General features: G+C 41.3%; 3 protein-coding genes across 5 annotated transcripts; 1 reads left to right on the forward strand and 2 right to left on the reverse strand.

Moving 5' to 3' along the window:
- Positions 1 to 1,929: 1,929 nt before the first annotated feature.
- trim2b (tripartite motif containing 2b) lies at positions 1,930 to 6,507 on the forward strand. Of its 2 annotated transcripts, none has more exons than XM_076092208.1 (13): positions 1,930 to 2,028; positions 2,690 to 2,838; positions 3,083 to 3,263; positions 3,376 to 3,635; positions 3,731 to 3,869; positions 3,959 to 4,144; positions 4,387 to 4,582; positions 4,730 to 4,833; positions 4,967 to 5,134; positions 5,357 to 5,525; positions 5,868 to 5,938; positions 6,114 to 6,254; positions 6,355 to 6,507. In XM_076092208.1, the coding sequence occupies exons 1-13, from the start codon at positions 1,930 to 1,932 to the stop codon at positions 6,505 to 6,507; spliced, it is 2,016 nt and encodes a 671-aa protein (XP_075948323.1). The 2 variants fall into 2 exon arrangements, with proteins under 2 accessions (XP_075948323.1, XP_075948324.1); XM_076092209.1 differs by having other exon boundaries at positions 3,959 to 4,132.
- Positions 6,508 to 11,180: 4,673 nt separating this feature from the next.
- Positions 11,181 to 19,160, reverse strand: LOC142950700 (L-amino-acid oxidase-like). Of its 2 annotated transcripts, XM_076092264.1 has the most exons (7): positions 19,102 to 19,160; positions 17,259 to 17,485; positions 16,433 to 16,545; positions 15,978 to 16,179; positions 15,291 to 15,359; positions 14,919 to 15,055; positions 11,181 to 13,805 (listed from the first exon to the last, which is right to left on the reverse strand). In XM_076092264.1, exons 1-7 carry the CDS (start codon positions 19,130 to 19,132, stop codon positions 13,019 to 13,021), a joined length of 1,566 nt encoding a protein of 521 aa, XP_075948379.1. In that variant the 5' UTR covers positions 19,133 to 19,160; the 3' UTR covers positions 11,181 to 13,018. The 2 variants fall into 2 exon arrangements, with proteins under 2 accessions (XP_075948379.1, XP_075948380.1); XM_076092265.1 differs by lacking the exon at positions 19,102 to 19,160 and adding an exon at positions 17,731 to 17,871 and having other exon boundaries at positions 16,433 to 17,485.
- Positions 19,161 to 21,608: 2,448 nt separating this feature from the next.
- LOC142950588 (L-amino-acid oxidase-like) lies at positions 21,609 to 25,952 on the reverse strand. Its single transcript, XM_076092151.1, has 7 exons — positions 25,922 to 25,952; positions 25,106 to 25,332; positions 24,847 to 24,959; positions 24,331 to 24,532; positions 23,505 to 23,573; positions 23,086 to 23,222; positions 21,609 to 22,410 (listed from the first exon to the last, which is right to left on the reverse strand). The coding sequence occupies exons 1-7, from the start codon at positions 25,950 to 25,952 to the stop codon at positions 21,609 to 21,611; spliced, it is 1,581 nt and encodes a 526-aa protein (XP_075948266.1).
- Positions 25,953 to 25,983: the final 31 nt, after the last annotated feature.

Here is a 25,983-nt window from a genome sequence, read left to right on the forward strand (position 1 = left end):
GACCATAATACCTAAAACTCAATAATATACAAATAGTTAAATGAATACCGCTCGAAACTGAACATTATTATCTTTGTAAATGTAGAATTTGTTGCATTAGATTTTACAGGTGTACCTAATAAAGTGGCGACTGATTATATGTTGAAATCAAAATATACAATATAATATATACAGTATTTATGTTTTTGTTTGTTTTGATCAGGTTGAAATCATCTTCACTATATTTTCTGTCTAAATCAACTTTATCCATGAAAGTGTCAACAAGATGAATTTAACGTAAAGTCTGAATTTATTCCCTCACATCTGCACCGGTTCATGTGCACCGGTTCATCTGCACCGGTTCATGTGCACCGGTTCATGTGCACCGGTTCATGTGCACCGGTTCATGTGCACCGGTTCATGTGTTGTATCAGGAATCAGGTTGAATGTTTCTACTTCGTCTTGTTAACATGTCAAGAGGTCACGTGTCCACTGACCCTTCATCAGAGTGAACAAAGCACACACAGTCCCCCCTCCCTGTCTGTGGATCGTACCATCTGTTTTCCCGGACCTGCTGCACACATTCCTCACTACGGAGCATACCATCTGGGAGTTGATTGGGGGGTCTGACGCGCCACCTGGAAGGAACATACGGTATTAGAGGGGAAGACAGACTGGGAATATTTGTGTGTTTATTCCATAATTCTACATGACAACTAACTGACACTGTGTGATGAGGTCCTGCTCAATATCTTACATACACACCTGCATTAGCACACTAGCTGAGATATAGGTTTATTAAACTGGGGGTGTAGCGTCGGAGCGCTGGCCGTTACTCGTTGCAGTCGCCAAAGTCGGGGGAACATTGTGACATCCAAGCAGGAAGTTTAGCAAAGAGGTAAAAGAGAAAGTCATGGACAGTTTGTCATGTTGAGCCAAAAACAGAGAGTTCGGGGATTCATTTGCTCAATTTGATTGGCTGCCTAGGCCAAGTGTGACATTTAACGAGCGGAGCGACTCCGCGCCTGGCACTGAACTTTTTATCGAGTCTGAAACTCGCTAGAAGCATTCTTTGAGTGTATTTCTTAAAGGGCCAGTGTGTAGGATAACTTTTCCCGTATGCCAAGCGCGTAGAGATCTACGGTGGCCGACGATCGTCCCGATCTAGAGGGGCTCAGCACTCAGTACTGCCCCTGGTGGCCGTACGTTGTCTGTGAAAGGGTGACGAATACTCACTTAAATCCTAAAACTGATGACACCACATGGTGGGAAAGTTCTCAGTGCACAGAGTTAAGAGCCAAAGTGTTCATCCGTGTTTTTAATCCTCATCCCTTCTCTTTTCTCCCCAGGCTGTCCTCTGTTTGAACCCCTCTGTGAACTAAACCAACCAGGTCTGCTGCTTTTCCCCTGAATGAGACCTAAAGAGGATTAGACGATTTCTGCCTCGTTATAATTCTTCCTGCTTTTTGATGTTTCAAGAGACTTTTTCATTGTTCTGGGAAAAGACAGCACATGGAGGCAGGAGGACGTCTTACATGGAATATTTGTGGAGTTTTGGATGTAATGGAATAATCGCTGACGGTTAGCCCTTTTCCTCTTTGCAGCAGAGAGATTAAGCTCCAACAAAAGTGAATGATTGAACACTAAAATTACTGGTTTCCTGGAACTCTTCTGTGTGGAAACATGAACTTAGCCCGTCTTCTTTGCTGAGATAATCTAACTTTGGCAGCAAAAGTTATGCCTCTCCTAAAAAGCAACATGTGCCCAGATCATAAGGACTTCATTTGAATGCTTTCTCTCTCATGCACGATGGAATAAAGCGTGAGACCAGGGGGTATCCATAAACAGAAGGAGAACCTTGTATCTGAGCGTCCGGCCCCTTTCCCCTGGCTGCAGCGTGGGATAAGGGGTGCGTTCGGAGGTTCACCCCCGCCAGGCTGCCGCCCGCAGATGGAGGCCCACCAACACTCCCCAGATAGCAGCAGTGAGGAGTGCACCGTCCTGGAGGCTCCGCCTGGCAAAAACACCTGCCCGCAGCATGCGGGGAAGGTAAGGGATGCAACACTCAACGGGCTCGCTATTCCCTCAAAAGAGATCTCTTTCTGTATGTAATGACATGTGCATGCCATGTGCAGATTCTGGGATATCTGGTAACTTTATATCGGCTGTAAACAACTCAAGTACGGCTGTTTCTACCCGCAGATCTATCTGTCACACACAAAGAACTTCTGAAACTTGAGCACAATATTAGCTAATTTGCTACCTGAAGTTTGCCCACAGGTTTGGGTTCTGCACAGGACTAAAACTGAACCAGACTGGTACCCAAACCCAACCTCTTCAAGGCCATATTTGTGCGTTATTTTATCCATTTCTGACTTCACTCTTCCCACTTGGGATATGATATCCTATACAGTGTTAACAGAATCCACCTACCAGCACCTAACTGGTGCTGCACAGTCTTTGATACAAACCACCCACTTCTATTTCTGTTTTGTTTCACTCACGACTGACAGATAACTGAACTACACATGACATGCAAGGATGCAGAAGTTAGAGAGAAAAAGCACAGGTAGACAAATAATCATTAGTGTAACCCGAGCACTCAGTGTAGTGAATTTAACTTTACTTGTACTGCCTTTTATCTAAATCTCCCTGTAACTGTACCTCCATCTTTTTGTCCATGCCACCATGCTCACCGTTTCCCCTGCAGGTGGCAGAGCTGTTCTGTTCGGCCTGCGAGTGTGCGCTGTGCGAGGACTGTGTGCCGGATCATGAGGAGCACCCGAAGGTGCCCCTCAGCCAGGCCCTGGAGCAGCACCGCAGCAGCCTGCAGGAGAGGCTGGGGGGCGTTCAAAACAGGTGGACGACTCAGTGAATGTGGTTAAAACACGTAGTTTAGACTCAGTCATAGTGGTAATGTTAATCTTAAGGACACCCTTTGGCTTGGCTGACTGTATGGAAATACTGTACGAGTAATTGCACATTCCATTACTTTACAGGATAGTGAAGTGAAGAGGAGAAGTTGACATCTGCTGGTCAGGGGGGAAAGGACACAATGGCAGAAGTGAAAATCCCTCTTTTCTGTCTATATTTATCCCGGCAGACTCCCTCAGATTTCAGACGCCCTGTCCTTCGTTAAGGAGATCCTCCAACAGCTGACCAACCAGAGAGCTTCCATCGAAGAGGACATCCAGTCGAGCTTCGAGGATCTGCACAAGCAGCTGGATGTCCGGAAGAGTGTTCTGCTGATGGAGCTGGAGGTCACATACGGACTCAAACAGAAGGTGATTTTGGTTGTGAGCGCTCTTAATCTTTTATGTTTGTAAAGTATAGCCTCTCCTGCCCGGAGGCTACTTCACGAAATAAAAAAATAAAAAATCTGTCATCTGCCTCCAGGTTCTCCAGGCTCAAGTGGACAGCCTCGTCCGGGGAGAGGGGGACATCACGGCCTCCTGTACCCAGACGGAGGAGGCCCTGGCTGGGGAAGTGTGTGCGGCGAGCCTGCAGGCGGAGCAGGAGCTGCAGGGGAGGCTGGGGGAGCTGGCCGAACTCGGCCTGCCGTGTCAGCCGGAGGAGAACGACCAGCTGGATCTGCTGCTGGAGACCGACGGGCTGAGGAAGTCGATACACAACCTGGGGACCATCGTCACAACCAGGCGAGACACAAAATATTCTGGCACGAGCTATAAAAGCATTTCTTTTTTGCATTTGACACTGTTTGACCGTCCTCGATTTTCCTCCTCTCCCTCAGTGCGGTGGCGAGCCAGAGCGAAGCCATGGGTGCTGGCCTGGAGCAGTGCATTGTGGGACATCCTGCCTCGGTCACCATAGTGACAAGAGACAAGTCGGGGGGAGCCTGCAAGAGCGGCAACGCGATCCTGTCAGCTGAGGTTGTTTTTTTACGACCAACCTAAATGTAGCGCGATTCTGTGAACACTTCAACAGGAAATAACGGAATGTTACTCATGTGTTAAACCAGGTCTTCACCCCAGATGGAAGCATAGTGGACGGTGAAATAGTGGACCACAAGAATGGGACTTATGAGTTTGTGTACACGGTGCCGAAGGAGGGCGACTTCTCGCTGGCTCTCCGTCTGTACGATCAACACATCAAAGGAAGCCCCTTCAAACTGACTATCAACAGGCTCTTAGAGGCAGAAGTAGAGGTGGGTGGAGGGTGTATGTGGGGTAGCTTTGTCTTCACTATCCAACAACACTTGGAGAACCAATGACCTGTCATACTCTGATGAGATGTAGAGTTAAGACCAAGGAAGGCTTGAAGCAAACTAGTTCATACATCGTCCAACTTTGTTCGAAGGACAAAATGTTTATAGCTGCCACATTGGAAGTTTATCAAGTTAACATGCACATGAACTAAACACACGAAAATTCATACTACCATCTCCAGGTGTCCCCCTCCACCACCACAGCAACCAACTCAGCAGCCTACGCCACCCCGTCCACGGGCTCCTCTGAGGGAGCAAAGAGACGAGGGAAGTCCCCCGGCCAGAAAAAAAAAGGCTCCAAGAGGGCGAGCAGCGCCCTGGGAACCCCACGACGCAAGACCCAGAACCCCATCGAGGACGACCTCATCTTCCGGATTGGTGCGACATTACAGCTTTGGAAACTGAAGCTTTTATTAAAGCTATGACATTCATAATTTTACATTTTCAAGCTTGGAATTTTAGTTTACTGCAGGCTGCCATATTGTCAGTTTTGGATTTGCATGTGTTTGATGCTACTCTCTCCAGGAACGAAGGGGAGGAACAAAGGAGAGTTCACCAACCTTCAGGGTGTGGCAGCCTCCTCCAGTGGCAGGATACTGATTGCTGACAGCAACAATCAGTGTGTCCAGGTAAAGCACGTTTCGCCCGGTCTTCACTTCTCCAAATGGCTGTTGGAGGGTTCCGACTTGTTTTTTAAATTTAAGGGTACATCTTATAAGTTAAGTTATGCATTATGTGTTCACAAGTGTCTACCCACTTCAGATTTTCTCCAACGAAGGGGAATTCAAGAGTCGTTTTGGCATGCGGGGGCGGTCACCAGGGCAACTGCAGCGTCCCACGGGCGTGGCCGTGCATCCCAGCGGGGACATCATCATCGCCGACTATGACAACAAGTGGGTCAGCATCTTCAACAGCGAGGGCAAGTACAAGGTAGGTACACCGATGTGGCTTTAAGGGATGAAGCGTTAATGTAAGTTTAAAGGATTCTTCATTCTTTGTAACATTTCATTGAACATCAGTATTGAAATATAAAACTAATTTACCTTTAAAGGACATTTTAATGCTGGGAAGATTTTCTGATGCCTAGAAACAAATTGTTAAACTTGTTTTTTTGAATGGTCCTTGTCATTGTTCATATTTGGCATCCATCAGGCGAAGCTTGGCTCTGGTAGACTCATGGGGCCAAAGGGCGTATCTGTGGACCAGAACGGTCATGTGATCGTGGTTGACAACAAGGCATGCACTGTCTTCATCTTCCAGCTGACCGGCAAGCTCGTCACCAAGTTTGGTAGTCGAGGCAACGGTGACAAACAATTTGCAGGTAGTTTGTTCCAAGAGACAGACCATGCTAGTGTGTGATGATTTATGGACTAATTATTATCTTCCAAATAATTTAAATCACACATATAACCAAGGTTACCGTCACATGCATTTACTTTATAATTTGACTAAGACCAGTATATTTATAACGTGGGTTTGTTCCAAAAAACTAAATAATTCTTTAGTAGCAAAAGCTAATAATAAACAAATAAATGTAGTTGTCCTTGCACTGAAAACTGATTGTTGTGCAGTTGAAATTAAAGGTACTGAAAGAAGTTGAAGTGTTAGCAGAAGCACTGAAAGCACAACCTGTTTTTGTTGTTTCTTTGCTGCTGTCCTGAAGGTCCACACTTTGCAGCAGTGAACAATAACAATGAGGTTATCGTGACTGACTTCCATAACCACTCTGTCAAGGTAAGGCCGTGCTGACTGAATACCTTTTACCTTGACCTGTTTAGAATGAGATGATCCCTTTAGTCGTATGTTATCCAGGCGAACAGGTAGATATCTAATTTGTGGCTCAAGGACACTTCAACAGGACTTGTCACCGTGGAATCATGATATATTACTCTTTCTTTGTCCCGGACAGGTTTTTACCCTTGAGGGAGAACTGGTGTTGAAATTTGGCTCCAACGGTGAGGGAAACGGCCAGTTCAACGCTCCCACTGGTGTAGCTGTGGACGTAAATGGGAACATCATCGTAGCTGACTGGGGCAACAGTAGAATACAGGTACAACCAGCTTGTGATTACAAGAAGCCCCTTCCAGGGAGTGTTGGAAGTGTTTGCAATACTAAGAACACATGTTCTCTCTTTGTTGAAACACTTCCAGGTGTTTGACGGCAGTGGCTCCTTCCTCTCCTACATCAACACGTCAGCGGACCCTCTGTACGGACCCCAAGGTCTGGCTCTGACCTCTGATGGACATGTGGTAGTGGCTGACTCTGGCAACCACTGCTTCAAAGTCTACCGCTATCTGCAATGATGGAGGCTTGGACGGAGAAATGGAGTGGAGGAAGGGAAGAAAGATGGAGGGAGCGGTTGTTGGAGTAGAGAGATATGGTGCACGATGTCAAATTCTAGGAATTATTGCATGAACCTCTACTTTCAACGATGGAAGGAGGGATGGAGAGGAAAGAGGGGGAAGCAAAGAAGAAGAAATAGCCATAATTACATCATTAGACCACAATGAAACTGCAATCTAGTTTTGACGACTTTTGGATAAAGTATCATCATAGTAATCGTCAAAAAATGAAACTTGGGATGACAGAGAATGGTAGGACATAGATTGGCCTTCGAACTACATCCTCTTAAAGTCTAAAGAAGGACGAGAATATTAGCAGATCAGGGAGAATAGAACGATGGTGGATTCAAGAGTTCGCTGGACCTCATGCAAATTTGAGAAATATCGCAAAATGGGACCGAGGAGTGATGCAAGGCTGGAGTAAGAACAGTTATGCAACGACTAATTCTTGATCTCAAACTCTAGAAGTCCCTCTTTCTCCCAGCTTGGCATTAATTGAAATCGGAGGAGCGGATGCAAAGAAAAAGGCTTCAAAGAAAGGAAGAGCAAATGAAGGTTGCATAAGGATATGACGAAAACATCTTTGGAAACCACTGCTTCCCAAACCCACAATGGAGTGAATGATGGATAAAGGCATTGAAGAAGTATAAAAGACGTGAGTGTATGAATAAAGGCTGATGTTTTGGAGAGAATTGAATGGAGGATAAAAGTTTTGTAATGTTCTGCCTTCTCATGTTGTATGTAAAAGAGAAAATAATGGCCAGTGAGGTAAAAGAGGTCTACGTCTTAGTTTGACATCATTTCTTACTCCAGGTCATTACCACAGACTTCCTGTATCGCTTTTTAACCATAATATTCAATTTGTGCAACGTGGAAGCTAACATTAGCTACCAACTTGAGAGGTTGTCAGGGCGCCCTTGAGCAAAGCATTTAACTTTAAACTGGTCCAGCAGTAGAGGACTGCAGTTGTACTGGGAAACTCCCAGCAGTGAATCTGTGTGAACTGTAAATATGTAAATATGCTCCAACAAACTGCTTAAGAAGGGGATCCTCGCCGAGTTAAATTGACATTGACTACATTGTTGAGTAAAGATTAACTCAAAATATTCTTAGACTAAGACATGGGCCACTTTTAGCATGTTGTCCATTGTTTGTCCATTGTCTGAATAAGGAATGTTTATTTAGTTTCTTGTTATATGCTAGTATACTTTATGTCTTAGGCAACAGATTCAACATTAGAAATGATTGCTTGACTCTGACTCTGATTGTCTGGATGGTTGTTTCAATTGGTTGATTGACATTGACGAGCAGCATCATCTTATCTATGCTCGGTTTGAGTCTTCTTATATTGTTCCTGAGAAATCTGTTGCAAGGAGGGAAAAAAGGTCTATAAATCCATCCTATATATTTGTGAGAATACCTTTAATGATATCATGTAAAATGTTGGAACCAGTAACAATTTTACACACTTTGTTTCTGCTCGTGAGGCCGGGGGACGACATTCGAGAATGTTTTCATTCATTTTTCAACATTGCCAAGGATTCTAGAATGTTTTGAGAATTCCGAGAAGTGCTTGTACGATTCCACAAGTTCTGCCATCACTCATAACGCAAGCATGCCTCTGTGTTATGTGATTGTTGACATCAAACTTACCACGACAGACTTCAACTCTAAGCTCCCATTGTACGAAACAGTTCACACACACCTAAGAAGATTAACAGAAATGTTAAGTGCAGTGAAGGACAAAAGAGAAATGCGACATTGCTTTTACTTTTGCATTTACTTTTAGAAAGTACTTCTCGATAGTAATAATAGTAATATTATTTTAATAGGCAAAAAAAGCATTTAAGTTACTCACATCAGCATTCAGTTAGATTAAACGTACATTGTTATAAAACATCTCTGGCTAACAGATACTTGTGGTGTCATATCAAGTTCACACTTGATAAAATAGTAAACCTCATGTAAGTTATTACTTCTATTTATTTATTTATCTATTTATTTATTTATTTATCTATTTTGTCATTTTAATCTTTGTAACTTGCCATTTGATTGTGTTCCACCATGTGCATTGCAGTTCTTAAGTGCCCATTATATTTCTTCTTTTTGTACATTTTGTCTGTTACGTTGAATCAAAATATGATTGTTGGTATTTGATACCTTTTATACTGTCTGTTGTGAGTGGACAAATCTACATTTCAAGTTTTGTTTAGTACATTTTTTTGTCAACTGAAAGTCGTAATGCTGTGGAGGGAAAATAATCAAGCTAGCCAGTTAGAAAAAACAGCTTGTTAGCATTGCATTTCTGATCAAAACCAATGGACAATGACCAAACCTGTAAACATTGAGCTATCCAAGTAAGGAGGTTTATTTTGAAAAGCTAATACTGTCTATTTTGTAACACAGGGTGCAACTACTGCAGTTAATAGCTAACTCGGTATTTCTTGGCTGTTTGTAGCAATTGGTTTCAATGGTGAATGCTAACGATCTTCTCTTTTACAGATAGCCAAGACAAAAACAGTATGATAAGTGCATGTTCAATAAAAAATAATGAATCAAAATGAAAGCTGTCAGAGTCCCAAAAAGGAGTTCATGTCGTTTCCCTTATTGTGCCGATTGTCAGTCTGTTAAAAGTACATTCTCTGACTTTTGTTAAAGCATCAGATAGTGCTGCTAAATCTTCAGATTTTTGGAATTGTTGGCTCTCTTGATTGTTTCAACCACATCAGGTTGTGTTTCTTAAAGTGATCCGGGCCTTGTTTGCTGGAGATTCAGCCTTAACGTCACTAATATGAATGTTGTTTCAAAGTTGATATGATGGAATTGCCTTCTCAGTAATCTTGATTTGAAATTTATTGCGAGCATAAGTAAAAGAGAGTTAATAACCATTTCAAACAAATAGCTCATTTGTAGACTACACATCCATTTGAAGGAACTACGTGCATTTTCAAATTAGAAAAAAAGAAATTCCTTAGTCAACACAAAAGGAAAATATTACATTTGTCATCATAGATATTCACACATGTGGCTTGGGTGTGTATCAATGTCGGTTTACACCGTTAGATCAACATCATTGCTCATCAATTTAGTTTTTTTCCTCAAATGGATATGCAGTGTTTTGGAACACAGCTCTTAAAGTACCGATTTCTTGCAGTGTCACTTGCCTGCTACTTCTCTCTTTCTGTATTTACTATCTGTCATGTCTGTTCACTGTTATGGACCGTCTCTTAAATACTCACACACGCTCACCACTCAAATAAAGCATCCATTCCTTAATGGCAGCCATTTGTTGTGGTTTGGTTTTGTGCAAATTCTGATCTGAATGTGTTGTCTCTTTCCTTTGTCTTTGTCTTTAGATAATTGTGAGGATTGCTCATGTCCACGGTCTTATCACTTGCCTCACTGTGTTAGCTCATCTACACCTGCTGCTGCTGCAAATAGTAATATATACAATTAAAACATTAACAAACCATCAATTAATCATCAAGATTAATGTTTGACAGCATTCAGATGACTTATAGACAAGGAGGTGTGTATTTAAATCTAACTGCGGCATCCAGCCATGACGCAGTCTGTTTGCTATGTGTGTGTTGCCTTGTTTTGCTATCTTTGTGGGGACCAGGTTAAAATGCTTGCAGTGAGGACACCTGTATTGTGAGGACATTTTGGACGGTCCTCACCACTGAATAGGTTTGTTTGAAGGCTAAGACTTGTTTTTAAGGTTCAGTTTAGAATTAGGTTCAGGTTAGGTTTAGTATTAGTATTGGGGTTAGGCATTTAGATGTGATGGTTATTGTTAGGGGATAGGGAATGCATTGTGTACAAGTGTAGAAAGACATACGTGTGTGAGAGACAAAGATAGAGTGACGTCTTCCACTAATGTGGTGTATTACTAACTTTGATTTGGGAATTCAATTCAATTTTTGTTCATGCTTTTGTTGTTCAGAGATTCAAATAGCCGACAGTTGTAACCCATGATTTAGAATAATCTGCATACATGGCACCTTTTGTGCCATGTATGCTGGTCTCTCAGAGGGGGCCACAGTGGGGGTTTATGTGTCTTCTATGGTTTTACCAGGACAGATGTGCTTTCACACCCTGGCCTGTGTGGAACGATACCTGGCTGTTCATCCCGTCACCTATCTGGGGATGAGACAGTCAGGTGGGGTCAAGATGCGAAATATCAGCCTTGTATGTGTTTGGCTGCTGTGCTGTGGATGGGGTGGTTTAACAGTTCTGTTCATCCCTGATCTTCCCGTCATCCCATTTTTCTGCTCATTGGTCTTCTCTTTAATTGTCATAACTTTCTGCAGCCTTTGTGTTCTCTGTGTTCTGATTCGTCCAGGGCCAGGGGAGGTGGGCGGGGAAAGAGAGCGAGTAGATCGATCAAAGCAGAGAGCTTTCCATACAGTCACAGCCATTATGGCAGTTCTGTGGTTGTGGTTTGTCGATTTTCTCGTTTGTGTTGCTCTAAGCAACTCACAGCTGCTGAACCACAGTGACAGGTGTTTGGCGCTGGTATCTGCAAACTGGTTTATTCTGCCCAGCAGTTTGGTTTTACCTTTGCTGTTTCTACACAGAGAAGGAAAACTGCTCTGTTGCCGTTAAAGCAACGAGTAAAGACAACAACTGGACAGGATCAGAGGGGACTTTTATTACGTTAGACATTGGATTTCAGACAATGAGTTGTATTATAGAAGTTTAGATTTGATATTAGATAAAACAAAGGAAATATAGCAGGTAATATCGTCTGTGTATAAAGTTTAAACATCTGCATATAGTTATATCGTCTTCATAGTTATATCGTCTGCATATACAGTTATATTGTCTGCATATACAGTTATATTGTCTGCATATACAGTTATATTGTCTGCATATACAGTTATATTGTCTGCATATACAGTAGTCCCTTCAGGTATTTATTGTGATCATAGTGGCCCAGAATTACTAGGTTTGCAGCAGCTTCCCTCAAGAACAGTGATGTGAGTTAAGGGGTTATATTTGATTTTCATCGACACCGAAATTTTATTTTTCTCAATTCATTAATTTGTGCACGTAAATATACAATTTATAATTCAGCCATCAAGTCCAATAACTGAAACTTACAAATAACACATTTTTTAACATTCTAATTGTATACAAAACAGAATTCTTTAAAATGTAAAATCTTGAGTAGATCCACACATATCGCTTAAGTAACAATACCATATTCCTGCTGTGGGGTGGAAACCTTGTACTTCCAAATCTTGTTATTTTCTTTTATAATACCTGTTCACCAACTAAAGCTCTGATGTTAACATTGTGATTAAAGAAGTGTACTGAGGAGGCTAGCATAGCATAGCTAGCTAACATAATGCTATGCACTTACTCCCTCATATGCAGCTGTTCTCATCAAAGATGTACTTCACCCATACCTCAACATTCACTCAATTTGAGCTTGATATTGGTAAATTATTTATAATTGTATACATGCAAGTACGTGTCTCATGTATAAAGAGCAGTGTTCAATTATTTAAAAAACAGTTTTTTTTTGTTTTGGACTCACAAGGTATCCCCTTGAGTGACACCATCAACCTTCAGTGTCTCATTTACTAAAACTAAACTAAAATTGTATATTTGCACCAAACTAACAGCAGCTGGCCTTGTTTAAACATACTCTTAATTTGTTTGTTTGTTTTTCATATTTTATTAAATTTTTTACATTTCGTATTTATAAATGACGTCTTTTATTATGCACTACGTTAATTGTCATGCTCTTAAATTACACATCAGTGTATTACAGTGTCACTTTCTTGCTCTTTCTCTCTCTGTATGATCATTTGTCAATGCTGTTGTCTTTTATGCAATCGACAAAATAAATAATTTCTCAATGTGAGCCTTTTGCTGTGGTTTTGTTTTTAAAGTTTTGTTTTGCCAGTATTTGGTCCTTCCTGAGTGACTTGTGAAAAGGTTACAGATTCTCACAATTAAGTGTAATAACTTATGAAGGTCAGGTTTGAAAATGACAGTTATTATTGTTACTGTAATGCCCTCAAGCCGTCAGTTGAGGTCGACAAAGATCGTGGAGTGCTTGTTGTCCTTTAATAATGTGCAGCATAACCTTGCTATTAACAGCAGGAGGCATTTTATACATTCTTAAAGCTCTTTAATTGCCTCTCATTTTTGCGCTTCTACATTTTGGAGAAGAATTCTGAGCACCATGAGTTGAAACATATTTAAGGTAGAGGGGAAAGATAGCAGTGGTTCTTGTTATTTAGCACCTATTTGATCGACACAAACATCAAGCTTGGAGTGACATTAGTGGTGCACATACTATTGATTTCAAGTGAGTTACATCTGATTATACTTTCACCAATCAACATTAAACCATTTTCTGTGCTGAAAATCCACCAGTTTCATGTGGAGTTCAGCTGGACAATCCTCATGGGCCTCATTTCTAAAGCAACCAAGCAAAAGTGCTAGATTTAAAACTCTAGAGCTCGTCATGCTGAGTTCTAGATGACTTTTTGTTAATATTCTTAGCAGCTCTGATTGCTGATTTCATGGATGTCTCAATCCAAGCGTGAGGGAAGGCTGTGTGTTCACCAGCAAAGTGCACCCTGCCTTCACTTCTGAAGAGCTCCTTAGAGTACTCTAAATGTTGGTAGGGTGTGAAGAGAGCGAAGGCGCCCAAGCTGTGAGGATCCATGCTCCACCTCTTCACCACCACCCCTGTGCAGAGAGACCTGACATGCTCACCATGGATCTTTGCCAAATCTCTCAGAGCCATTTCTTTCAGGTCTTCATCGCTGGCACCTAAGAAGAGGAGGGAGTCGTCAGACCAGGTGTAGGAAGCCAGGAGGACACCGATGTTCTTATTTGTTGGGAAACTGTGGCTGGGGTAGTAGATGTAACGCGAGGGCCCATCGGTGATGCTCTTTCCCCCTCGGATGCCATCCTCCTTCCAGAACTTGTTGCGAAAGGTGAGGATGATTTTAGTGGAGCTTTCATAATGGACCCCCCTCAGGACTTCCATCTTTCTGATGGAGAGAGGTGGATCAAAGTCCATAAAGAGGGCTGCTTTGGCTGTGGTTGTCACCAAAACAATGTCAGCAGAAAGGTCTGTCAAAGAGGTCTGGTGGCTCGTCTGATAGGATACAATGACACCCTCATCTGATTGGCTGATACCTTTGACCTTAGAGTTGAGGAGGATGGGGACGTCAAGGACAGAAAGAAAAGCCTTGGTTAGGAGATCTGACCCGCCGGTCACTTCGTCGTACCTTCAAAACAAAAGGAAAGATTTTTAGTCCCTTTTATTCGGCACAACCATAAGTATGTAAAGTAGGCAAGATTTGAACTTCTGTCACAACAACACATTCTCACTCCCAACTCGTCAAATACCGAAGGTTTGGTCAGTGGCCCTAAGCTTCAAACTAAGATGCTCTACGTTCCCCTCCAGTGTCAGTTTTGGATGTGTCAGGTGAGGCGTGTCAGTTTCCACATGTACAGTTTCTTGTCACCGGAGGTTTGGGTTAAGCAACAAAACCACTTGACAAATGACTCCAGTGACTAGTGGGTGACAAGCGACTCACATGAATATAAACTGGGATTATACAAAGAAGGTCAATTGGTGTTTAGATGCTTTAGAAACAGGAGGTCTTAAAAATCTTCATTTGAGTAAATATTTTGCAGCCAAATCAAATAGTTTACATGATATTCAACCTTCGTATTTTTTCTAATGCATGTAACACTTGACTTCTTTATATACAGGGTTTGTACAAAGACAATAAAGTAGTCCATGAATATGAGATATGAGTTTATAGATAATTACAATCCCTCCTCGCCTTAGTGGAGGTTGGTTTATGGCGTTTTGCCTTGTTGTCTTTTTGATTCTTCACAGTTCATTTTGTTTGTAGGCCCTCTGGTGTTTAGGAGAATAATACAATGAACATAGATAATAAATGCCGTTGTGCATGCTCGGAGCTTGCGCGGCATCTGCAAAGCTTTACATTCAGTTTTGCACAGAAAACAAACAGCGGCCTCCTGGACGGACGTCCCGCGATTGGTTGACCCATCCACCTGTCTTACTGTCCGCCCTGTGTGGACTATCTCGCTCTTCAAACTGTTATTTTCTCAGACCGTCTAATAAAGATGCGGGTGGGTTTACGTTGGAGTTAGTTGAAAGCGCGTTGGTATCTGTCTAACCATCAGTATTTGACAAAAGAGAGAGTGAGATCTCTTTGGTTGAAACGAGTGCAGCACCCTGAATGCCTTTGAGGCATTTGTGCTCTCTTCTCCCCACTTGTTTCAAGTATACCCCGGCTTTGAATTAAAACACAACATCTTTTGGGACAAACGTAAATGCACAAATGTGTTAAATCAACCAATCGTACGTGGTGCTGTCGCTGACGTCGCTCTGGATGTAGATCATCTCAGTCAGCGCCAGGTGCATGAGGCTCTGTTCATTGAGTAAGTCTCCGATCATCCTCACCGCTTCTGGACTCACGCCACCTTCTTCTTTCAGATACTCCTGTGAAAGAACACGCAAATGTTTTCTACATTTCGATTTCAATCTGTTCTTGAATCGTAATCTTAAATGATTCTCTCTCAGGTGACCTTAGATCAGCTGAGAATATGTTCTACTGTCCCATATACTTGTCCAATCTTCATTGGGGGAACAGAACATTCACATCATTTGTTTCTGCAGCAGAGTGTCAGACTTGGTGCTCGTTTGTGGAATTCCATGAGATCACGTTGTGATTTACCTTTACAGAATAGTGGTCGTACTTCCGTAGAGCAGCTCTGCAGCCATGTGCCTCCACTTCATCTTTCACCTACAGAAAAGATCCAGCTGTTGTTTACAGTGGTGCCTCTGCACACAGAAGCCTCGGGGCAATGCAGGATATAAAATATCTAACTTTACGCAGCTCTGGGTTTTGGTTAAAACTGAGCTAACATACACACAAAAAACAGGAAGTGAAGTGAACACAGGACAGAAGAGGCAGAGAAATTCAAAATAAAACAGGAAACATCTTAAAAATATTCATTATTCAGTCAAATGTTTCAGTTCTATTCAATAAACATATTTTGACCTCCATATAATCAAATCCATTATATTTGGGAATCCATTATACTGGGAACTTAACTTGTATTTTTTGTGTATATATTGATGCTTTGTTTTAATAACCTATAAAAGTTCAACAACAAAAAATTGCATTCAGCCTCTAAAATTCTAGAAAAAAAACTAAAGGTTTCAGCAATAGGGAACGAAAAACAGCTATTATAACATTTACTACATGACATTTAAGGGGATATCAATTGACTCAAAAGTGCCGACATGTTAATAAAGTTGTTCTGTTTAGAACAATATCTTTCAGCTCGTATTGGAATCAGATTCCCACAGAATAAGCCGTGTGCTGCGTCGCTCCTTTCTGCCCTCTAACACAAAGTACCTTCTGCAGAGCTTGCTGTAGCAGTTGGTCGGCTGACTTCCTCCTCTCTCTTCTCGGAAGTTTATACTTCAGGATGTCGGGATTCGCTTTCACTGCGTACGTCCTCTTCCGCAGCCCGTGGACCAGGTAATAGGTGTTGATGTCCTCCATGATGAAGTTATTCAGCTTGACTTCCAGTTTATTAGCAAACCAGTGGACGATGCTGTGCAGAGATGAGACACTTGATGCTGGCATGTAGCTTTTACATTCTAAAGACATTGCAAACAAGGGCTTATGACTGTGGCATGTCCACACTGTGCACAAACCAAAGATGAAATGAATTGTTTGATGATGCTCAAGTTTCTTTTACTAGTTACGTGTCGCTGCTCATGCTAGCTACCCAACAAGGAGCATTTTTAACTGACTAAAGGTTCAAACACTGTTGTTTTGCTCATTTAAGACACAGCTTCACTCACCGGTGAGAACTTGGGATCCTCATGGCTCCCAGTTCAGCATACCAGCCCTCTTCTTCATTCCTGTAGGTCTCCACCCGTCCTCCAACTCGACCACTAGACTCCACTATGGTCACCTTGTCACGACAGTTAAATAAAGGGCTTAACCCTAAGTGTCTGATTCCGGATTTGAAAACAAGAAACCACCACCGCATCCATCACTTAGTTTGTGTTATTGTATGACTTTGGTGTTTTCAGGATTAGTTTGGATTCAAAAAAGTCACACAACAGAAACTAAACGATGGAGGCAGCGGTAGACCAGCAGCTGCTGTGTTCTGAGAGGCAGAATCACTGTTTTGTATCTTTGAAGAGAGCAAAGTTAACAGTTTCAGTTCCCCGTCAGAAAGGCAAAGAGGTGAAAATATTCTAAATATAGCTGACATTGACTGTTTTAACTCTATCTACTGTAGTAATACACTGACTGTGGAGAGGAACCTCATACAACCACACTTTAAAAAAAAATCCAAACTAGTTCCTTAAAATTGGCTCATTTACACAGTTTTGCAGTTTAATAAACCATTACAGTTTTCCTTTTGTATCAGAGATTATAACAAAGAAGGTGGAACAAAATGTGCATTTATTTACCCTCTGTGCATGTTTTAACTTATGATTTAGAATTATAAGTAGTGCATCTTAGGATTGCTGCAGTAGCTTTGAACAAAAAGTGATTTCTGCATATGAGCTGGCCAGCCTGTGATTTGTGGTGGCTGCACATTTCATCTTGTCTTTTTCTGACCCCTGGTGGTCAGAACATTAAAGTTGCTTTATGGTGTCATCCTGCTGCATGTACCTGGTGTCCTGCGTCTTGCAGGAGCTTGGCAGCCGTCAGTCCAGCGATGCCAGCTCCCACGATAACCACATGATGAGATGTATTTATGTGAGGGAGGCCGGTCTTCACCGTGTGCAGCAGCTCCTCGTAGTCATTGTCCTTCAGACAGTCAGCCAGATGTTCCTTCAGGCTGACGGCAGCAGCAGTGTTGCTGAGGTAGAGAATGAACAGCAGCACACTGACAGCAGCTGGAAACACAAAGAGGGGAAAGACACCACTTTACTCCAACAGGGAATACGTCAAACGATTCATACCGTTGCTTAATCCTGGGATATCTAATTCAGCCAGAAGACTGAAGCCAAAGTCAGCTTGAAAAAAAGTGATTTGAGGAGAGACACTGAACAAAAAAACCTGCTCTGTTCTTTATTCCCCTTAAAACACAAAAGAAGTCATAAAGTGAAGATTCCGAGAACAATTGGCTGCATTAACTCACCTGAATAGTAAGTGAAAGCTTACAACATCATCATTTAACTCTGTAACTTTACTTAGAACTACAGCTCCCATGAACGGTAGCTGGGTTTCCTCCATGCCTGTGAGTCTTTAGCTGTAATCTCTTCTACAGGGTTCCGTCCTCTCCGTCTGCTGCTACACAACATGTGAACTCGCCTCTTTTTGAAGCCTTGACAATAAAGGTGTGGCGGTCTAGAGCTCAAGGGAAATTGAAACAGAAAAGAGGTTTTCCTTCTTCAAAAGAAACCCACAGTTCTGGTCTCTCGCTCTCTCTGTGAAACTCTAACTTGTATTTTAGGGCTTTGTGATCGTGCCTGGATAGTGTTGCTATTATATTCAAGGAGAACAATGTAGATTTATTTGGTATGGATTTACTTTGAATTTGGTGTTATTTGTAAAAAAGCTCAATTTAAACCCAAGGAGATGACTATGGATCATTCTTTCTTCACCAGTTCTGCTACTACAACAGAAAATAAACCTCTTTGTCGCCATTTCATCATATTTTTTCTGTTTTGGGCGATCAAATGGATTTATTAAGTTTAATGGTCAGCGAAAAATAAGACTCTTTTAACATTTAGTCCATCTTGGTCATTGAAAATGATCTGTAATCTAACCTGATATGATCAGACATCTACTACTCTGTCTGGATTATTCTATTATATGATGACATATGGAATAACTGTGCATGGATGAGTCCAGAAAACGTGAACACAGTCAAAAGCCAGTGTGTTGATGTCAGCTGATCTGCTCAGCATGTGACACACAGAATATTCCTGTGTAGTCCAGTGAAGACTCTCCTCGTTCGTCCTCATGCAGGGAAACGAAACCTTACTGCTGTTAAGCAGAATTACTCATTTAAAAAACTGCAGAGGAGGAAACAGATCAAGGAAGTGATGACACATACGTCACATATTTGAAAGCAAAGACTAATGACTAAAACATTTAAAACGAAATTGAATGCCATGATGACAAGGGGCAGTCTGATTGCTTAGCTCAGATATTTGATCTGCTCACTCTTCAGGGAATTATAAAGTATTCCCCCACTGACTCAGACACTTACATCCCAGGACAATGTCCTACAGTTACACACACTTGCACATCTTTTCTCTTTCAATACACACTTGCCACTTTAATAATATACTTGTTTTAACATAGTTATTTGTTTGTTTACCATTTAATAGTCTTCCATTCTTAAATTATGTCACATACTATTGCTCTGAGTTTATTGTTATGCACCATTCACCCGGTCAAATTCCTTGTATGTGCAACGTACTTGGCAGTAAACTGTTCAGATTATTTAGACAATACTTTGTCTAAATAAAAGGAAACACAATATTACGGCAACAATACTCACATAATTTCCATTTCACCACATGTGGATCCATCTCAGTTTGGAAGCTTGTTTCCTTTCCGTCTTTGGTGACAAATGAATAGAAACAGAAATAAAAGGGGGGGGGGGGGGGGGGGGGGGTGCTCAGTCTCAGTCACCAGAGACGTTCACAGGAACAAACTCAGCTCAACAGTGAGACCACAGACAGAGCAGACTGAATTAAGTTTCACTTTCGTTTACATGTTCATGGTTCTTGCATCTGTTGAATAGATGCAGATGCAAAGATAAACAGCAGTTACAGTGTTCAGGTTTGTGTGTTTGTCGTCTTCTAATTCTTTGTATTAAAAGTATGTTTCTGTTTTACATGAATGATTCCTTTGTGCTGTTGCTGTCTTAAATATAATATTTATATAATATATTTGTACTAACATTTATTTTAATTTGCACTGTTTTATGTTTTGATATTTCTTTTAATCTTTTACTTTCACTCAATTCTATTAGAAGTTGTTGCAGTGATGTAACTTTACATTCAGGGTCAGTGTAATGTGTTTTAAATTAAACTAAAATTAAACTCTTTTTAGATGAAAAACAAACAGATAATTTCTTATGCTGATATATTCGTAGTACGATTATAAAAATGCTTTTTTAAGATGAAAGGGTTCTTACCTGTTGTGGAGCTTAAACAAGGAGAGCTGACGTTACAGTGACCCGATGTGAAGTTATAATCTCTTATATACCGTAAATTGTCTCAATGCTGGAATATTTCTCTCATCTGACCAGGCTGACCACAAAAGGCATGACTCTGTCTCTGTTTACCACCATGGTTTGGTTTTCAGTTTCATATTTAACCAACTCGTGCAACATCATCATGAAGGCCGTTTTTAATCTCATGGGAACTTTGCCAGAAAAGCACCTGCATTGAGGAAGTGCAACAAGGACTTTTTAATCGGAGCAAAGTCATTCATCTTAGATTTTATTTGCTAACCACCTCTGTCCTTCTCACAGTCACATGGTACTTTAAACTGGGTTAGTGTTTAAGGAAGTATAGAGAGTACTTTATGTATCTGATCCACCGCAGTGCGTTTTGGTGTTGATACAACACATTTTTAGGAAATAGTTTATGGATATAAAAACCCAGCAGAAGAAGTACTTGACAAGGTATTACATCACAATAATCTAAAAATCGTGTATAAAGGTATTGGTAGTAGTAGTCATAGTAGTATGCTAAGAAAGGATAAGCATTTAAAATAATTAGCAGCAAGTAATAGATAAACAGGTACAATTGTTCACGAAAAGTAACGGTTGAAAGCTTCGTCTTCTGCCACTCCAAGTGGTAGTAGTAGGATGCAAACGGTCAGGTAGGCATCAAGGAAAAAGACCCAAATGCAACCTGGGCAGACAGCAACAGTTAAGTGATTTAATGGTAAAATCATGATACATAAGCTCACAAGTGAAGGGAGCACATCCAGACAGAAGCAGGTGAGAAACCACAGGTTAACAGGAACGGGACAGAAAGCAAAAGCAGCAAGGAATATTGACAATGTGGTCAGAAGCAGGTGGTGATGGGCTGGTACAAATACTGTGGGGGTAATTGGGGAATGATGAACAGGTGAGCAGTTGGGTGTAAGAGTCAGGTGACTGTGACTGGGTGGGAAAGTCTGAGGGGCATCTGGTGGATGGATGGGGAATGGCAGGTCTGGAGAGTTCCTCAGAAATGCATGAGCCTGGGGCAAGTGAGAAGTGTCTGGAGACACAGCAAAGTAAAAACAGCCGAGCTAGTGATACAGACTTGACCAAACAACCTTTAATTGTTAAATTATATGAACATATTATTGCAACAATAGTCACTTAGTAGTGTTACCAAGCATCCACATGAAAATCAGTTAAAATGATCACATTTGGAATGTGACGGGTGCATTCGTCATTAGACATAAAAATAAAGTACTGCATGCACCATTTGTTTTATTTTTATTTCTGTGAATCACAGCCACAACAAACATACAGTATGTACCATGTGACAAGCATACCTGTGTCCCCTGATTGATTATGTATAATACAGAAGTGTTGGTGGAGAAAGATTATGAGGAAGCAAATATTTGTATTAATTAAGTGACACTTTGAAGCAAGAAGGTCCAGGGTTCAAATCCAACGGCTGGTTGGGTTCTTTCGTGCTCGGTGTGTTCCCACAGGCTAAAGACATACAGGCTACGTTAATTGCTGACTCTAGATGAACATAAATGGATTTCTATGTGTCAGTGATAAAGTGGCATCCTGGCAATGTGAGCTAGTATTGGCTGGATGGGAAGGTTGATGATTAAATGTATATTCAAATAAAGTTTTTTGGGGGATTGTTTTCAATCTTAATGAAATTGATATATTTGTATTTGTATACTATGAAACAAATTTCATTCTATGACAGACACATTTCAACATAGTACATTTCTGTGGCATTAGCCAGATATGTTGCACTTTTTTGTGATCTTTTTATGAATACCATAGTACACAGTTGCTGAGACTCGGTCATGCAGAACCTAGAGGTCATCTCGTGGTGGACATTTAGCGGTTTTTAAATTGAAGACAGTCACTTTGTTAATATTGGTAGCAGCCCTGATTGCAGATTTCATGGATGTCTCGATCCAAGCGTGAGGGAAGGCTGTGTGTTCACCAGCAAAGTGCACCCTGCCTTCACTTCTGAAGAGCTCCTTAGAGTACTCTAAATGTTGGTAGGGTGTGAAGAGAGCGAAGGCGCCCAAGCTGTGAGGATCCATGCTCCACTTCTTCACCAACACCCCTGTGCAGAGAGACTTGACATGATCACCATGGATCTTTGCCAAATCTCTCAGAGCCAGTTCTTTCAGGTCTTCATCGCTGGCACCTAAGAAGAGGAGGGAGTCGTCAGACCAGGTGTAGGAAGCCAGGAGGACACCGATGGTCTTATTTGTTGGGAAACTGTGGCTGGGGTAGTAGATGTAACGTGAGGGCCCGTCAGTGATGCTCTTTCCCCCTCGGATGCCATCCTTTTCCCAGAACCTCTCGCTGAAGGTAAGGAGGATTTTAGTAGAACTGTCATAGTGGGTTGCCCTCAGTGCCTCCATCTTGTTAACGGAGAGAGCTGGAACAAAGTCCATGAAAAGGGCTGCTTTGGTTGTGGTTGTTACCAGAACGATGTCGGCAGAAAGACTGTTGGCCTGTTGGTCTCTTTGATACGAAACAGTTACACCTTTATCTGACTGTCTGATGCGTTTGACCTTAGAGTTGAAAAGAATTGGGACATTGAGGACATTAAGAAAAGCTTTGGGGAGAAGGTCCGACCCACCAGTCACTTCTGAGTACCTTAAAAACAAAAAGACAAATAGATTCTCTTATTGAATGCATTCTAGTAGAGAGAGATTTGCAATGAGTCTGTATGCTGTTTAAGCAAAAGTATTTACAGTATATATATATAGATTATGATGCAGACTAGGAGAGCAACCTGCAGTCATTCTTGTCAGCCTTGAATTGACATTAATTCAAGGCTGCCAATATCAGAGTCAAAGTTGGATTCACTCGACTGTTACACCACAAATCTAAGACAAACTAACATTATCTCCACATAGAATTGTCTTAGTTTTCTGGTTTGGTAAACCTTCTGTACACTTCCTGCCCAGTTCCAACAAAGTAGTGACTTGCTGGTGAACATGTAGTTTCAAAAGAGCCGGATAATTTGGTGAAAACCAAAGCATAGCTATGTAAGTTAATATTGGACGTATATTTGATGGGTGGCCAGAAACACAACCCAACGAATGCTAATGTGTGGATAAAGTGAAAAACTAAACTGTGAATACAAAAATGTATGACACGGTGTCATCTGCAAAGAGGTGTACAGTACAACATCAGTTTTCCAAACCTTTCATGACAACTGTTTGATTTTCGTTACTTTTTCTGGCTAGTGGTTTAATATTATTGAGCTCTACTGTGCAAACGTTTTCACATTTTGAATAGCTGGCAGTGTGGGGTGTCAGTCCTCACTTCAAGTCATCATTGATATCAGCCTGGTCATAAATCATCTCAGTCAGCGCAGTGTACATGAGGCTCTGTTCATTAAGCAGGTCTCCAATCATCCTCACTGCTTCTGAACTCAGACCTCCTTCTTCTCTCAGATAGTCCTGTGAAATAAACAAAGTTTCAAAGTTGTTTTTCTGAATTCGGGCTTAGCAAGAAGGTTTACAATTTATTAAAACAAACCTATTTGATAAAATGTTTTCCACTTGTCAGATATAGGTGGTGGGAAGTTTGAGCAATCTGTTTCAAATGGTGAACCATCGGAAATGGCACACCTAATTGATGCTATTAGTAATACACTAAAATATTATTAGTGATTCCCATAATTCATATACCCAACAGTGTTCTAATTTTACAGGATTTGTACACATCACATTGTGTCTTACCTTTACAGAATAACGATCGTATTTTATCAGTGCAGCCCTGCAGCCATGAGCCTCCACTTCATCTTTGACCTACAAAAGACAGAAAAAGAAAATAAATCACTTGCATTGATGAAGTCAATTGAATCATCTATTGAGCTGATGGTGTATCAATGAGCATTCACTAAGTGAGCTTTGAATTTTTTTTTTTTAATGAACCATGAATGTGTAACTCAACTATGTGGCCAAGCCTGACACAGAAAGCAAACCAATGGGAGTTCTTGGAGGTTGGAGCACACAAACCAAAGAATTATGAAGCCACCTAGCAGCAATGCAATGGGGTCTGTTAAATCCAATATTTTTGTCCAGAGTGAAGTATTATTTTCACTGGAGGGTAAATTAAGATTACTTTGGTGACTGCCTGACTAAGATGCTAAATGTTACATGTTAGCTCAACTGGTTTGTTTTCTTCGTCTAATTTTCTAAAACTAAAGATTTTAAACACATCCTGCTTCAACCTTACTGGTGGTAACAGTGTAAAACTAAACTAAACTCGGCAATTAGTCAACTTGCTTGGGAAGGAAAAGTATATCGGCATCTGCACTCGGAAGGTCCAAAATGGATGAGGCTATCATAACAGCTATGTTGCACCATGTTTTATACAAACTCCTCTATGCCGATGATGAACTCTTCTACAAAAGAGACGAATACATTAGCTTGAATGTTGTGTTTGTATGTTAACTAATTGTCTGGTTAGAGATGCAAATATCGTTTTCCAACTACTCTCCAAGGATGTGTGAATTTGTGTGACTTTTTTCCATCTCTCCATCTTTTCCTCTGTCTTACGTACCTTCTGCAAAGCTTGTTGTAGCAGCTTGTCGGCTGATTTTCCTTTCTCACTTTTACTAACGTTGTACTTGAGGATGTCAGGGTTTTTTTGCACTGCGTCCGTCCTCTTCAGCAACCCATTAACGAAGTAAAAGGTGTTGGGGTCATCCATGATGAATTCATTCAGCTTGACGTCCAGCTTTTCAGCAAACCAGTGGACGATTCTGTTCACAGAGGAGGTGATAGTGGCAGAGTTTCTACAAGGTATGTAAGGTGTGCGGCAAAGACAGTAAATTAATAAAGATCCCTCTGACACACTTGATGTGTAGGCAGCCCTGAATAATTTTTCTGATTTTAGTTAAGTAACCAACACACCAGCGATAACACTGGTATCCTCCACTGGCCCCGAAAATGAGATGTATCTACTGCCAAGTCATATTTTGAAGCACTGTATCCCTTTTACAAAATCATGTTAGACTGTGAGAGTTGCATTCACATTATTTTATGTAAATGTTCAACTCAAAAAATACAATCTTACTGATGAGAACTTGGGATCCTCATGGCTCCCAGTTCAGCATACCAGCCCTCTTTTTCATTCCTGTAGGTCTCCACTCGTCCTCCAACACGACCACTAGCCTCCACTATGGTCACCTTGTCAGAACAGATTAATACAACTACAACTCCAGCTATTGCTGATACCACGAGTACTATGAAACGACTACATTGAATATTGCTACTACTGTCAACATTGTTGCTGATATTTGTGAAGCTCTAAAGTGTCATCCTGCTGCATGTACCTGGTGTCCTGCGTCTTGCAGGAGCTTGGCAGCCGTCAGTCCAGCGATGCCAGCTCCCACGATAACCACATGATGAGATGTATTTATGTGAGGGAGGCCGGTCTTCACCGTGTGCAGCAGCTCCTTGTAGTCATTGTCCTTCAGACAGTCAGCCAGATGTTCCTTCAGGCTGACGGCAGCAGCAGTGTTGCTGTGGTAGAGAATGAACAGCAGCACACTGACAGCAGCTGGAAACACAAAGAGAGAGAGAAGCACATCCAAATAGGGAACTTTTATCAAGATATTTAAAATCTTTATTGATTCTTTATTGAGCATACTTGCTCTTTTTTCTGGTTGCCAAAGTGTGAAAGAGTTTTCTAGAGCCAAAGCAACTAGAGTGAAAGACTTTACTTTCTCCTCATCGCATAAACCAACACGTACCTGAGGCTGTCATGAAGACAGACTCAGAATAAGTCCAACAGTCAATAAAGTTTCTGTCTGGCAGGAGTTTCTTTCGCAACGTCAAATTTTTCTGGACATTGTGATAAATGCATTCTTATGAAGTCCAGCTAAAAATGTGCCTCTCCTCCTTTCATCATACGTCATCACACAGCGAGCAGTGTAATGAAAACTGTGATGGAAAAGCAGAAGTACAGCACTGATATCTTCAATGGGTCTGAATCACAGGGAATAAATCATGGAACTAAGCTGACTCAATGCCTCGGCCTCTTCACTGCAAACCAGACCAGATTGAAAATTAAGTGTTCGCATGATCGCAAAATAAAGCTTTCAGTTAGAGTTCATGTTTAAATGATTTTTAAAAAAAGTCTTACTCACCTGATTTCCATTTTGCCTCACGCAGATCCATCTCACTTATGAAGTGTCTCTTCTTTCCCTCT

The sequence above is a fragment of the Anarhichas minor genome, unplaced genomic scaffold, assembly GCF_050575085.1.
Source record: "Anarhichas minor isolate MPS153535 unplaced genomic scaffold, ASM5057508v1 ptg000016l, whole genome shotgun sequence".
Taxonomy (NCBI): Eukaryota; Metazoa; Chordata; class Actinopteri; order Perciformes; family Anarhichadidae; genus Anarhichas; species Anarhichas minor.

Coding starts and splice junctions, on each gene's coding strand:
- trim2b (XM_076092208.1), top strand. CDS start 1,930: ATGGAGGCCCACCAACACTCCCCAGATAGCAGCAGTGAGGAGTGCACC. Junction 4,834..4,966: donor GCAACAATCAGTGTGTCCAG/GTAAAGCACGTT, acceptor TACCCACTTCAG/ATTTTCTCCAACGAAGGGGA. Junction 5,135..5,356: donor ACAGCGAGGGCAAGTACAAG/GTAGGTACACCG, acceptor GGCATCCATCAG/GCGAAGCTTGGCTCTGGTAG.
- LOC142950700 (XM_076092264.1), bottom strand. CDS start 19,132: ATGGATCCACATGTGGTGAAATGGAAATTAT. Junction 17,486..19,101: donor TGTGGTGAAATGGAAATTAT/GTGAGTATTGTT, acceptor TTGTGTTTCCAG/CTGCTGTCAGTGTGCTGCTG. Junction 16,180..16,432: donor AGGATCCCAAGTTCTCACCG/GTGAGTGAAGCT, acceptor ATCTCTGCACAG/CATCGTCCACTGGTTTGCTA.
- LOC142950588 (XM_076092151.1), bottom strand. CDS start 25,952: ATGGATCTGCGTGAGGCAAAATGGAAATCAG. Junction 25,333..25,921: donor TGAGGCAAAATGGAAATCAG/GTGAGTAAGACT, acceptor TTGTGTTTCCAG/CTGCTGTCAGTGTGCTGCTG. Junction 24,533..24,846: donor AGGATCCCAAGTTCTCATCA/GTAAGATTGTAT, acceptor CTCTGTGAACAG/AATCGTCCACTGGTTTGCTG.